Below are 13,881 nucleotides of genomic sequence, written 5' to 3'. Positions count from 1 at the left end.
TAATCTTCACTGACAACCTGATTTTTACAGATGAGGAAATAGAAGTTAAATTATTGCCCAAGTGTCACACAGTTAAATAAATCTCTGGACTAGGATTTGGATTCAGATGGGGTTAACTCCATAGCCAGGATGTTTGATTAGTATGAAAATCACTGGTACACATTATTAGCTCATAACAGTGCTTTGTAGAGGAATAGATCATTGGTGTTAACATAAGCTACCAAGTAAAGGAAATTAAATAACTTCTTTTCTTTTCTTTTTTTTTTTAATGTTGCTCAGGTTCCTCCTGAAATACTAGTGATATGCAAGTAGAAAGAAATTTTAATTCAGAAAACCTTGCAGCAGATTCAGTCTGTATATTCATTTTCTACTGCTGTGTAACAAATTATTGCAAACTCAACAGATTAAAAGAACGCTCTTTTTTTTTTTTTTTTTTTAAGTTCATAGTTCTATAGATCAGAAATCCAGTAACAGGGCTGGGTTCTGCTTAAGGTTATCAAAATGCTGAAATCAAAGTGCTGGATGGGCTGAATTTTTGCCTTGAAGCTCTGAGAAAAATCCATTTCCAAACTCATTCTTCGTGTTAGTTAATTTTATTTCCTTGTGGTATAGATCCCCCTCTATGCTAGTTATCAGCTAGGGGCTTCACTCAATTCTTAAGGCCACCTATACTCCTTGCCACTTGGTCCCTTTTGTTTTTAGTGCAGCAAAAGCCTGTTGAATCCTTCTCTGGCTTTCCCTTATGTAACTAGGCAGAGAAAGCTCTTTGACTTTCAAGAGCTTCTGTGATTAGGTCAAAGCCATCTATGAAATCTCCGTATCTTAAAGACCACATATACTTAGGACCTTAGTTACATCTACAGAATCCTTCCACAGTAGTACCTATATTAGGATTTGACTAAATAACTGAGAGAATGTGTATGTACCCCTAAAGACAGGGATCCTGGGGGACCATCTTAGAATTCTGCCTATTTTAGATAGTTCTGGGTTTTCCTGGATATTGGGTCACCTAATAAAGTCTGTTTTACTTTCCAAGTTTCAGAGATCAGAATAACCCTAATTCCAGGAGTTGGTATTTTCTAACTTGGTCAATTATAGATAGAATAGGATTTTTGTTGGGTACCAGGCCTGAAAAAATACCTTTATATCTGACTTCTTTTGAATATAGTTGGCAATAAACATTAAATCATTGGTGAGGAAAACAGAAAAGATTATTTATCTAAAAATGAATAAGTATTGAATTAGATAACGCTTTCTTTTATGATCAATGAGCCCTGAGCTCTGAGTGACTTAACAAAATTAAAGTTTCTTTCTCACATAAGTAAAGCTTAAATGATTGGGGAAGGGGTGGTGGTGTAGCCAATTACTCTACTTCATGAGTAGTTACAGACTTAGCTGAATGTAGGTCTGGCATCTTCAGTACATGGCTTTCCAAGGTTAACATGGATGTTGACAACTGCTTGTTAGTGGGATGGGACAAGTTGAGGGAATGAATGGAGAATCATGCAGGGAGTTTTTATAGATCAAGCCTGGAAACAGCTATATAACTTTTATCCACACTCCATTGCCTTGAACTCATGCATATGACCCCATCTGGCAGCAAAGGGGCTGGCAAATGTGGTCTACTATGTACCCAAGAAGAAAGGAAATGGGTCTGTTGAATAAGTAGCCAGTGTCTATTATAAGTGCTCTGTAAGTACATCTTTACTGGCTATTAAAATCCATGTTCAGCTTTTATGTAACCATTACTGTTTGACTTCATTGTTCAGTGGCTCCTGCAGTACCATCCTGTGAAGTACCCACTTCTGCTCTGAGTGGAACTGTGGTAGAGCTACGATGTCAAGATAAGGAAGGGATTCCAGCTCCTGAATATACATGGTTTAAGGATGGTAACCGTTTACTAGGAAATCCAAAACTTGGCTCCCAAAGCAGCAACAGCTCATATACAATGAATACAAAATCTGGAACTCTGGTAAGATCATTTCAAGTATTGGTCTAATAACCGCCTGGCATCTGGATAAAATTATTATTAGAACTTAAGATATTGGAATATGCTAGTCAGCCTTTTGTCTCTGTGACCAGAATATCCAAAAAGAGGAGGAAAAGTTTATTTTGGCTCAGTTTCAGAGGTTGGGTACATGGTTGGTAACTCCATTGCTGCAGGACCAAGGTGAAGCAGAACATCATGGCGGAAGGGCAGCAGTGGAGGAAAGCCACTCAGCTCATGGTATTCAGGAAATGAGGACTGGCGGGGAAGGACAGACAATGGGAAAATGAACCCTTCAAGATGTTCCTCAAGCTACCCACCTCCTCTGTCCATGCCCCATCTGCCTGAGGCGAACTACTTAACTACTACCTAGTTAGTCCATTCAAACTAGGATGGACTGTTTAGGTTACAGCTCTCTCAGTCCAGTCACTTCACCTTCTGCATTAACACTGATACTTTTGGGGAACACCTTATCGCCAAACCATAACATGGAGAAAAGAAGACTGATACTATTGCTTGCTAAGTGGAGAGAAGAAAGGGTAGCAGGGAAGATGATGATGGTACCTGTACCAAGAAGTGATGGAAAGAACTGCTATGTGAGATGAGAAGACAGTACAGGGTACTGGGGAGCTGAGCACACAAGTGACCTGAGGCAGGCAAATACTGCTTTCTGATGATACACCCAGCAGTTCTTTATAGCTACCTTTCTGGCCTGGAAAGTTACTAAGGGCAGTTGCAATATACAACACTAGGGCAATGAACTAAAGCTCACGTGGGGATACCCTGACCCTGGTACTAACCTTGTAAAAACAGTGACCAGTCAACCCGTGGTAGGATGTGTGCATCATTAAAATTTTCCATGACTCTAGCTCATCAGCAGTGTCTCCATAACTTAGTTATCTATTATTTTGTTTAGTCCCCAGATTTTTTGATTGTTTCCTCCTTGAAAAGATTCTAATTGCAAGATCTTTCTAGGGCTCCTGATGAGAATCTATAAGTAATCCCTTAATGCTCATGACATTTAAAATAAAGAGCATTTTTACTTCTTTGTGTGACTTTTAAGGCTAGTGGTAGGAAAGAAGAAAGGTCATTGAGCCAGGTGAAGCGGCGCACATGGTGGTTCAGCTACTCCGGAAGCTGAGGCAGGTGGATCTCATATTCAAGGCCATCTTGGGTACCTATCTCAAAATAAAATTTAAAAGTCTGGGGATGCAATTCAGTGATAAAGTGCTTCCTAGCTTGTGCACAGCCCTGGGTTTAATCCCCAAGTACCACCAAAAAGAAAAAAAAAAAAGTCAATGAGCTTGAAATATTTTTCCAATCAAAATAATAATATACGTCAATTTTAAAACGTCTAATTTCTAGCAACACAGGATCACTACAAGCACCAATATCAAAACGAAACAAACAAAAGAAAAAAAAACAAAAACAAAATCTTAAAGGAGAGGTAATAATAACAATTTTGTGAATTTTGAAGACAGCATGTAAAGTGTTTTTCATTCCTTCTACCTAGTAGCACACAATAACATTTAAAAATTAGATCTTCTGATACATAAACCATTTTGATGCAGTAGCTAAATAATAAAGTATATCAGTAGATGCGGCCACTGCTTGAAAAAGGCCCTGCTTTGGCCCTTTTAGCAGTCAGCAGGTCCCAGCGATTTTACACTGAGAAACTGGGCAGAAAACCTGCTGTCACACTGTGCTATATTTACATTTCAAATTTGTTTTTTCACAGAGCAGGTGATAAAAGCCCCAAGGCAAGTCTGAAATGATATAGATTCACTTTTCTCAGGGAGCCTGAACCCTTGAAATATCCTATGAGGCCAAAGGAGAGCCCTGGCTTGAACTAGGATGGCCTCTTTTGTGAGAAACAGACTCCAGTGTACAGATGCCAGTGACTTCCTTTTACGAACCAGTAATAGGCTGGAAGGTCATTTGGGGTTTTAGTCTACCTTATTATTTATCCATTACCATGGCCCTGAGTTTATGGTGAAGATTCTAAAAGGATTCTGGCTTTCTGGGGATGGAGAGATGATTCTGAAAACAGGCCTGGGAAGGCTTTCTGTTCCACCATGTTGAAGTACTCTTAAAAAAAAAAAAAAAAAAAAAAAAGGACATAGGAAGTAGGTAAAGAAATGTGAAAAAGGAAAGGTGTTAACAAATCAAAGCCCTGGCTAACTTAGGAAAATATGTTCCAGAAAGATCCAAGACAATGGGGAGGTGCTCCTCAAAGGTTCATGGCTCCCATGGCTGAGGTCAGCAATGACCTCTGCAGTACTGAGCATATGACCAGGTGGGTCCTGAAAGAATAATTCTGAGTACCCCCACACCCTCTTTAGGGGTCCTAGCAAAGTCCTTTAAGGTGTTCAGGACCTCCTTCCCTCCCTCTCCCTTTCCCTTTTTCTTTCCCTCCTTAGCTCCTCCCTTCCCTTCCTTCCTTCCTGTTTGCTTTCAATTCTTTCCCAGAAATTCCCCAAGGCTACAAACTCCAAAGCATTAAGTCTATCATATAAAGATCTTACCTTTCAGTTGCTTTGGTAGGGAGTAGAAGGAGCAAGGTCTGGACCTTATCTTTACAGAATTTTCAAGACTTCTGCAATTGTTAGAATTTATAATCCTGTAAACAGCACCATGAAGATTTCCTAGGCCTTGAGCTACTTCCTGGTGGTAACTCTGGCTCTTCAGAGTAAATATTCATTATTTTCTGCTGCAGTGAATTTGCTTTTGAGTTAGAAAATACATTGACAGAGAGGCCATCATTGGTAAGTGGTGCTTCCCAGGAATTAGAAATGCTACTGTTGGATGCTGTAAACTTTTAAAAATGCCTACTGCCTTCATAAACATACTGCTTTCTTTGTATCACAAAAGAAAGCAAACAGAACAAAAACTTCCTCATATATATTTAAATCTTCTGTCAAATTAAACAGGAGGTTTAGCTATTTACTCCTTGAAGTTATGGTAGATTTTTGAATCCACAATAAAAATGTAAAGTTTTGAGTCATTAAAAAGGAAAGACTAGCTTAATGATAAATCCAAGGAATGTGGTTGTTAAGAGCTTACTTTGAGATTTGTATTTTTAAAGTATATATTTATTTTTTTCCTTCCACAAATAGCAATTTAACACTGTTTCCAAGCTCGACAGTGGAGAATACTTTTGTGAAGCCCAAAATTCTGTTGGATATAGCAGGTGTTCTGGGAAAAGAATGCAAGTAGGTAAGCATGAGATATTGGAAGAAGAAATGGTTTGCAGTTACAGAGTGCCAGTGGGGGTAGAAGGAACAAAGGGTAAAAAAGGGTTGAGTGATTTGAGAGATAAGTAGGTGGTAAAGTTGAAAATTATCTTGATATAGCAAAGAAGCAGAAATGCTATTTTTAATCTGTCTTCCAATCAAGCCAAGAATATTCAGCATTATATTTAACAAGTGTTTTAATTTTTCAAGTAAATGTTTTTAAAATACGCTCTTCTGAGTGATCTTTCAAACAATAGCTAAGCATCTTATAAACTGTAAATTGCTGTAGATCCAGGAGTCTGTATGGGAGTTCATTTTACAGCTCTGCCACTTATTAGCTGACTCCTCTTAAGCAAGTTATTCAACCTTTATGTTTCGTTTCCCAAAAATGGAAGTAGTAATATATCTTCCTCACAGTGCTACTATGAAGATTAAAGTACTCCATGTTTGAAAGTGTTAGAACAGTGATTGCACACTATGAGCATTATATAAGTTTCAGCTATGTTAAAGAGTTGTTGATAATTTTTTCTAATTATACATATGGCAGAGTAGTCTCTCTAAAAAGACGTGGAATACCTAAAGACCTAGGTTGCTATAAAACATAACTGCCACACATATGCTACATATCACAAAATAACTTTTAATTTTAGAGTTCAATAAATTAGCACTTAATAATCTTTTCTAAGTAATATAAGTTTCAAAACACATTATTTTTTTAAATTTAATTTTCAATATTTTGACTTAATTCTTCCTTGTAGTAGGAGTCAATGTTTTGAGGGGTTGGGGTTGTGGCTCAGTGGTAGAATGCTAGTGTGGATGAGGCACTGGGTTCAATCCTCAGCACCACATAAAAATAAATAAATAAAAATAAAGGCACTGTGTCCACCTACAAATAAAAAAATATATATATTTTTAAAAAATAGCCAGTGTTTTGAATATAGTTGTGTGTGATGAAGGGATATGCTAGAAATGGCACCAAGGGGTTAAAGTTCACTCAGGATGGCTGCACCCTAAAACAGAATATTGAGGGTCGGCCTGGTTGCAGGAACTTGTCCTCAACTTTATGGAGCAGAAATTCACTTTTTCAGTAAATATAGATCACTGCAGATATGGGGGTGCACGAATTTAAAAGTTTGTTTTCCAGGTTACTGATTTAATTTGTACATGATTTCTATGCATCTTTTCTTTCTAGGTGTGAGTTAGCTTAAATGTTAAAATTAGTTTGTTTAATGCTCACTCATTGAGCCTCAGTGTTTCACAACTTTGGTTTATTAATTTTCTTCTTCTGAAATACATATAAATTCATTTTCTTCATGACATACCACTGGTATTTTGTAATGAAAACCAGAATCTGTTAACTCTCTTAAAGAAATTCTTTTTGAAGCATAGAAGGAAAATCAAACATGGATTTGCTGATCATTCCCAGACTGATTTATTATACAGCTTTCTCCTTGGCCTTTTAGCAGTCTGGTTCCTTTCAGTGAGAATAATAACATCTTCCTTTAATGGTGGCCTTCTTCTTTTTAAAATTCCTTTTTTTTAGAGAGAGAAAGAATACAAAAATATTTTCAAGAATACAAAAATATTTATTGCTACATTTTCTCTTCACTGAGTTATATGACTTGCTCAATATCTCACAGAAAATAGCAATTGGATGAAAACAGCTTACCTCTAACTTACTGCTCTTCTGTCTTCCATTCCATTGAAGAAAACAACTGCATGATTTAGCACTTACAGGCTAAAAGGATTTTTTATCAGAATTTTGCTTTTAAGGTTAATCTTTCATAGATGTCAAATTCATTGCAAACTAAAAGGATTTGTTTTTGTAATAACCATTAGACTTGAATACTTTGTAGATGTCAAATTTATTGGCTACTATAAAAAATAGTAGGCACAGTTTGGTTCTCAGGAATTCATTTAGCTATTGACTTAATTTTACCTTAATTCTGATTACTGTGGATTTTTGGCCCTCTTTTCTCTTTTTTAATCAAGTAAATAAATAGCAGAATTTCATTGACCTTGACCTCTCAGTGGCCAACCAAATATGAACTGAATCTATACCAAGTAATAATTGTTGTTTTTTACTCTGGTCAAATTAGCCTTTTGGAAGACTCATCTATCATGTCTCCTGTTTAGAAAAAAAAAAAAAAAATTAAGGGCTTGGGGTATAGCTCAGTGGTACAGCACTTGCTTAGCATGCACGAAGTCTCTTGGGTTTGAGCCTCAATGTTGGGCAAGGGGTGTAACTCTTTAGGAATTGCTTCTTTAATAAATGCAAAAAAAATGTATCTGAATAACAAGAGTGTGGGTCATGAAATTCCTGTAGTCAGGATGGAAAAATGTGATGTAATAATGTTAGGATTTATACATTCCTTGAATCACACATTCCAGGCATACTGGTAAATTGTGGTATATGAAGGAAGGTATCTATAAGTCTGTTACATTGTTGAGGAACAGTTATGTTCATCATTTTATTAATGACTTGAATAAAGGGTATCTTTGATACAGTGTCCAATTTGCAGAAGTATTAAGCTTGGAAGTTTAATAATTTAATTATTGGGTAATAGAATCAATCCAGAAAAAAAAAAAACTCATAAGTTTGTAACATGGTAGCAATTCCAAATTTGAGTCCAAAAAAATCTATTTGTATTAGGATAGAGAAGAGTTAACTTTATAGCAAAGAGAAAAGTGTGTTTGCTTCAATGAGTTTGATTTATTTTAAACTCCATGGGATAACAATTTAGTGTACATATGTATGTGATACACACGTACATACAACACAACCAGTCAATTCAAGAAGGAAGGTCTTTCTGACTGTTTTATAGAAGAGCAGTGGCATTTGCTCTCTTGGAGACTGAGTTTTTCATTATTTGTGAAATTGACACATAGGATGATATAGAAGAATTTAAAGTAAAATTTGCGGCAGAGGAGCCACAATAGAATATTTCAAATCATCCAACTTCAAAGATTGCTTCTATTGTGTGCAATGTATGAATATATAACAACAAACTCATTATGTACAATTATAATGAACCAATAAAAATATGGAAAAAGATAGTTTCTAACCTGATATTTAACTCTGAATTACTACATTTCCAAATGAATGCAAAAGAATGTCATACATTCTCTTTCTTGACCACAGGACTTTTTAAAATTTAAGACTCTTGCAATACTTAGTTCTGTCAACATTTTCAATCAATTTTGTGCTATGCCTTGGAATTGTTGAACAGGCTTCAAAGTCTTGAAACTATGCTTTTTAGCATAGCTGCAAAGTGGAGTTTGTTGAGTCCTTTCAACTTAATGATGAAGTCTGTCCATCTATGTGATGTGAATTTATGCATGGTATATTTCACTTCCAGATGATCTCAACATAAGTGGCATCATAGCAGCTGTAGTAGTTGTGGCCTTAGTGATTTCTGTGTGTGGCCTTGGTGTGTGCTATGCTCAGAGAAAAGGCTACTTTTCAAGTAAGTGAATTTCACCTTCTTTGATACACAATTTTCTTTGGATATAGTCTTCTTATGAGATTCTGTTTCTTCTAAAAAGTCCTAACAAACTCTGGAGAATATTTTTTTCACTTATTTTCTGCTATAGAAGATGCTCAAGGTAATATGCAGGTGGGTTGTGAAGCATATTGGAGAAAAAAGAACAAAGCAGCCATGTTGCAAAATTCTAAGCAACACCATAGCATGTGTGAGTGGTATCCTTGGAGTGGCATAGTGTAGAGACAGACATTCAATATAGATTATGGTATATTTATGTGCATGCTAGACCCTCTTATTTTAAATTAGGAATTGAGTATTTCAATTTTTATAAGCAATTTTATTGAAATAAACCAGAGAACTATTTTATCAGTGTTGAACATCGAAATGTTGAATGTCAAGTTTAGCACAATTGTAGAAGATCATTGTTTAATCAAAACTAGAAACCTACAGTATTGGAGACGCTTCCATACAAGGTTTTTAGTTCAAGTTAAACTTGAAGAAAGTTGTAACTTCAGCACCCATTTGATGATAGAATAGTGGGTGAGATTTAAAAATAATGTTTTATTCTCCTAATATATTTCTTTATTTCCAGTCTTTAAAATCATCTCAAAACTGTAGAACTCCATTAGGTCCTTTAGTAATAGTGTATAAGTTGAATCTTTAAATGGAATAATAAATAAATTCATAGCATGAATAAATATTAGATCCACTATTTTATAAAGAGCATTAATTTTAGAATACAGGTTTAAAAATAATTTATACCATAATAAAAATTAAATTTAAGAGTTTAAATAATATTTATAAATAGATATTAAATGTAATAAAGTATTTCCATAAACATGGATTCAAGAACATTCCCTATAAATAAGAACAATTGTTCTGTGAACTAATAGTATTATTCTTGTTTATACTGCTTCAATTTAATCCCACATAATGTAATTTTATGAATGGACTCTAGCCGAGTGCCCCTGCTGGTCACCAGTGAAAGTACTGCAAATAAGATTACTTATTCAAAATTCTTGTAGTCTGTATTTATACTTGCAATGAATATCTGTATAAGTATTTTTTTTAAAAAAAATTTCATTGTAGGTAGACATAATATTTTTATTTTATTTTTTTATATGTGTGCTGAGGATCTAATCCAGTGCCTCACACATGCGCTCTACCACTGAGCCACAACCCCAGACCCTGTATGAGTATTTTTTTTATTTGTTTGTATGAGTATTTTTAATGATGAGTTGGCAAACAAATTTTTCTTCAAATACTGAATTAAAGAGTTAATTTGGGGCTGGGTATGTGGCTCAAGCGGTAGCGCGCTCGCCTGGCATGCGTGCGGCCCGGGTTCGATCCTCAGCACCACATACAAACAAAGATGTTGTGTCCGCCGAAAACTAAAAAATAAATATTAAAATTCTCTCTCTCTCTCTCTCTCTTAAAAAAATTAAGAGTTAATTTGTATATTAAGGTTTATTAGTTAATAATGTTATTCACTTTTTCATCTGGGAGAAAACCTACCCAAGAGAACCATATTCTTGAACTTGTGTTTAGGATAGAAGTTGGCAAATTTTGACCCAGAGACAAATCTGGTCCCCCACCTGATTTTCTGAGGCCCAAAAACTTTTAAAGATAAAAGTTTGCAATTATTTAATGATAGGAAACACTAACTTGAATCCTAATTAAGAGAAATGTTATCCGTCACAATGAGTTCTATTCTTCCAACTATTAGGACTTGTATTATAAAACTTTATTATTATACTTTAAATTTTATCAATAAAAATTTGGACATTTATTTTCTTCCTTGTTTTATAAGTACCTAAATAGTATCTTTACTTTTGCCTCTGGGACAACATGGCCTAAAATATTTGCTGAAAGTTTGCCAACCCTTGATTTAGAAGGTACAAACGTCAGCAAGTGAGGATTGAGATTAAAAAGACATTAAGCAAACTTGTATTTAAATAAATCTGTCATCCCATATGAATTCTTGCATTAATGATTTATATACTTATTCTTTTTGTAGAAGAAACTTCCTTCCAGTAAGTATATTTTCTTAAAATGCATGCCTTTCCCTATATCCACTGTTATTCTATTATTTATCTGTTTACAGTCAAGAGTGGGATATTGGGTTATTTCTGTAGGTGTATTTCTAGGGAGTTTCTCAAATATGTCAAGAATACATTCTGCCTCATGCCTCATGCATTTTTGTAAATGATGAGTAATTACCAAGAGAAGAATCATGGGCATTAATTTGACATTATAAGCATTCTCTTAGTACTATTTTAAAATATATATGCATTTACTGCATTTTGCTAAATCTAAATTTTTCAAATAAAATTTTACTAGGTCATTTTTTACATTTAATTATCTATTTGACAACAATGTTTAAGGACTGGCAAAATAGTAGTACACAAAACAAGACCAAAAGAGTTCACAAAATACTGCTTAATAGAAATTATATACTAGTAAAGAAAGGCAGAAAGTCAACAAATATGTGTAGTATACAGTATGTCATATTGTGTTAAGCACTATGGAGAAAAATAAAGCAAGTAAGAGGATAGGGAATGCACAAGGTAGGAATGAAAATTATTTTAAATAGGATAGTCAGGAAGGGCTTCCCTCAAAGGCGATGTCTGAGAAAGACCTTAGGAGGTGAGAGAGCAAGTCATGCAGATATCCATGAAAAGAATGTTCACGGCAGGAAACAGAAAGAGCTTGAGTGAGCTAACTTTCCATTACTATAACAAATACCTGGGATAATCAGGTTAAAGACAGAAAATGTTTTGCAAGTTTCAGTCCAAGATCAGTTGACCTGGTTGTTTTTGGGCCTGTGGTGAGGCAGCATGTTGAGGCAGGGGGTATGAGGTTGGACAAGTCTGTTCACTTCATGGAGGCCAGGAAGCAAAAGATAGAGGAAGAAGAGGGGACAAAGTTTCCAATATCTCCTTTTTGTGCCTTTCCTCAGTGTCTAACTGCATCGCACTTGGCCCCACCTCCTAAAGATTCTACCACCTCCCAAGAGCTTTGCATGCTAGGAACCAAGCTTTCAACATATGGACCTTTGGGGGCATCCAGAATCCAAACTGTAGTAGAGCTTAAGACCAAACATGGCTAAAATGTCTAAGGGATATCAAGGAGATCAGTGTGACTTGAACAGAATATGGGAAACAGATAGAAGGAGATAAGTATACAAAAGAGGTCAGATTGTATGGAGACCTTCCCAGGAAGTTTTGAGCAGTTAAATGTTGGTACTTAGTTAAAATAGGAAGTCATTGGAGGGCTGTGAGTGGAAGAATAGCATGATCTTATCTAATTCTTCAAAAGTTCCAATTGGCTGCTCTGTTTAGAGTAAACCAGGTAACAAGGAGTGTTACCTCATGACCAGTTAGGAAGCTACTACAATACTCAAGGCAAGAGAAAATGGTAGCTGGATTTGGGGAGGGAGGAGGAGAAAGAAAGGGAAGGTACTGGGGAATGAGATTGATCAAATTATGTTAATTGCATTTATGAATATGGCATAATGAATCCTACTATTATGCCTAATAATGTGCCAACTAAAAAAAGAAAGAAAATAGCAGTTGGTACCAAAGCAGCAGCAGTGTTGGAGATGTTGAAAAGTGGTAGAATTCTGGATATATCTATATATCTATATCTATATCTATGTGTGTGTGTGTGTGTGTGTGTGTTTTAACTATTTGCTGATCTGTTGGATATGGGCTGTAAGGAAAAAGAAAGCAATGGAAGGTAGCTTCAAGGTTATGAGAAGGATAGAGTTTCCATTTATGGAAGTTTGGAAGATTTTAGGAGGAGTGGCCTTAGAAGTGGTGGTAGGGTAGATGAGGAGGTCTGGAGTATTTGGAATTTTAATACTCAATAAACTTATTAGACTTCCAAGTATAGCTGATCATTAAGTATCTGAATATTCAATTTTGGAGTTTGGGGAAATAGTTTCACTGGAGATGGAAATGTAGGAGTCATTGGTATATGAGATATGAATGAGATCATCAAAGTCCCAGTTTATGCATGCTTGATTTGTGACTGTCCTTCCTGTACATATGGACATGGCAGTCCCTACTGTGAGTCTAAGGGCTCTCTCCTCTATTCCCAGCTGCCATGGTTTCAGATACACTGTCATCTACATCTTTTGAAGACTTAGCTACCATTGATTTCCTGTTCCCAGATGCCTGGCCCCATCCCTCATAATATCCCAGTACAAATCCAGGGTGAAATCCAAGTTATCAGGACTAGGAGTAGCAAAGGAGGTGAGTTCAGAAGAGCCGGGTAGCCTGAATGTGTAGCCACCACCCCACCCCATCCCACCTGACCCCCAGGCAGTTGAAAGGACTTCCACTTTACTGATAAAGATGAAAATAATTGGAGGGTTTTGAGCAGAGAGATCTCATATTACATAAGCAGTGAAGGAGTTTAATGCTTCTTTGAATTAATGTCTCTACAAAACCAGAAAATATTTTGGAAAGGAGTATATTTATTCCTTGACATCTTTCCTCCTGTTCATTAAGTCTACAGCTTTTAAATTCTATTGGAATTCTACTGCAACCCCAGTCTCATGTAAATCTTTCTATTAATAAAAGTGAATTTTGAAATTACAATAATTAAGCTTTCAAAATGCTTAATGTTAATATATTAAGTTACATAGCAATAATTGCACAAAAATCTTTAGTATATTAGCCATGGGCTACATTTAGATGCACAGGGCTTCACTCATGGGTACTTTGTTGCATGGCTTTCTCTGTGAATATTGCCTATAAATACAAGAAATTCAGTTATAGTTATTGGCTAAGATCAATATTCATCTTCCTGCTGATAAAATGTATGGAGGTAATGTGAACTAAATGAGGATAGTGTTTCAGAATGGGAGGTGATAATGCAGTAAATCCTGTCTCTTATTTTCCACAAACAGGAAGGGTAGTTCTTCATCTAAAGCCCCTACAATGAGTGAAAATGTGAGTATTTTAAATGTATATTTACAGGACATATGAATAGGGAAGGGAAATGAAGCAGTCATATGGAAGCTGTGAATTTTCACTTCTAATGTACTTTGTATTACTGTCTACTACAGGCATCTAGAAAGATGTAAGTGAACATCTCCCCCCCCCCGCCCCGTATAGCATGATAAGGTTGCCCAGCATTTGTAGATCAATTATAGGAAGTGATCTTTATC

General features: G+C 35.8%; 1 protein-coding gene across 2 annotated transcripts in view; it reads left to right on the top strand.

Annotated features, from left to right (window-relative positions):
- Jam2 (junctional adhesion molecule 2) overlaps positions 1–13,881 on the top strand; it is a 54,544-nt gene that overhangs the window by 37,306 nt on the left and 3,357 nt on the right. The window contains exons 5-9 of one of the 2 annotated variants that reach the window (XM_076867726.2): positions 1,770–1,972; positions 5,104–5,203; positions 8,580–8,687; positions 10,723–10,738; positions 13,621–13,663. In XM_076867726.2, the coding sequence (XP_076723841.1) occupies positions 1,770–1,972; positions 5,104–5,203; positions 8,580–8,687; positions 10,723–10,738; positions 13,621–13,663 (470 nt within the window). The other variant, XM_076867727.2, reaches the window with a different exon arrangement.

This window comes from Callospermophilus lateralis, chromosome 10 (genome assembly GCF_048772815.1).
Source record: "Callospermophilus lateralis isolate mCalLat2 chromosome 10, mCalLat2.hap1, whole genome shotgun sequence".
In the NCBI taxonomy this organism is placed as follows: domain Eukaryota; kingdom Metazoa; phylum Chordata; class Mammalia; order Rodentia; family Sciuridae; genus Callospermophilus; species Callospermophilus lateralis.
The sequence above is the reverse complement of the archived record's forward strand: the minus strand, read 5'-3'. Positions and strand labels throughout refer to the sequence as shown.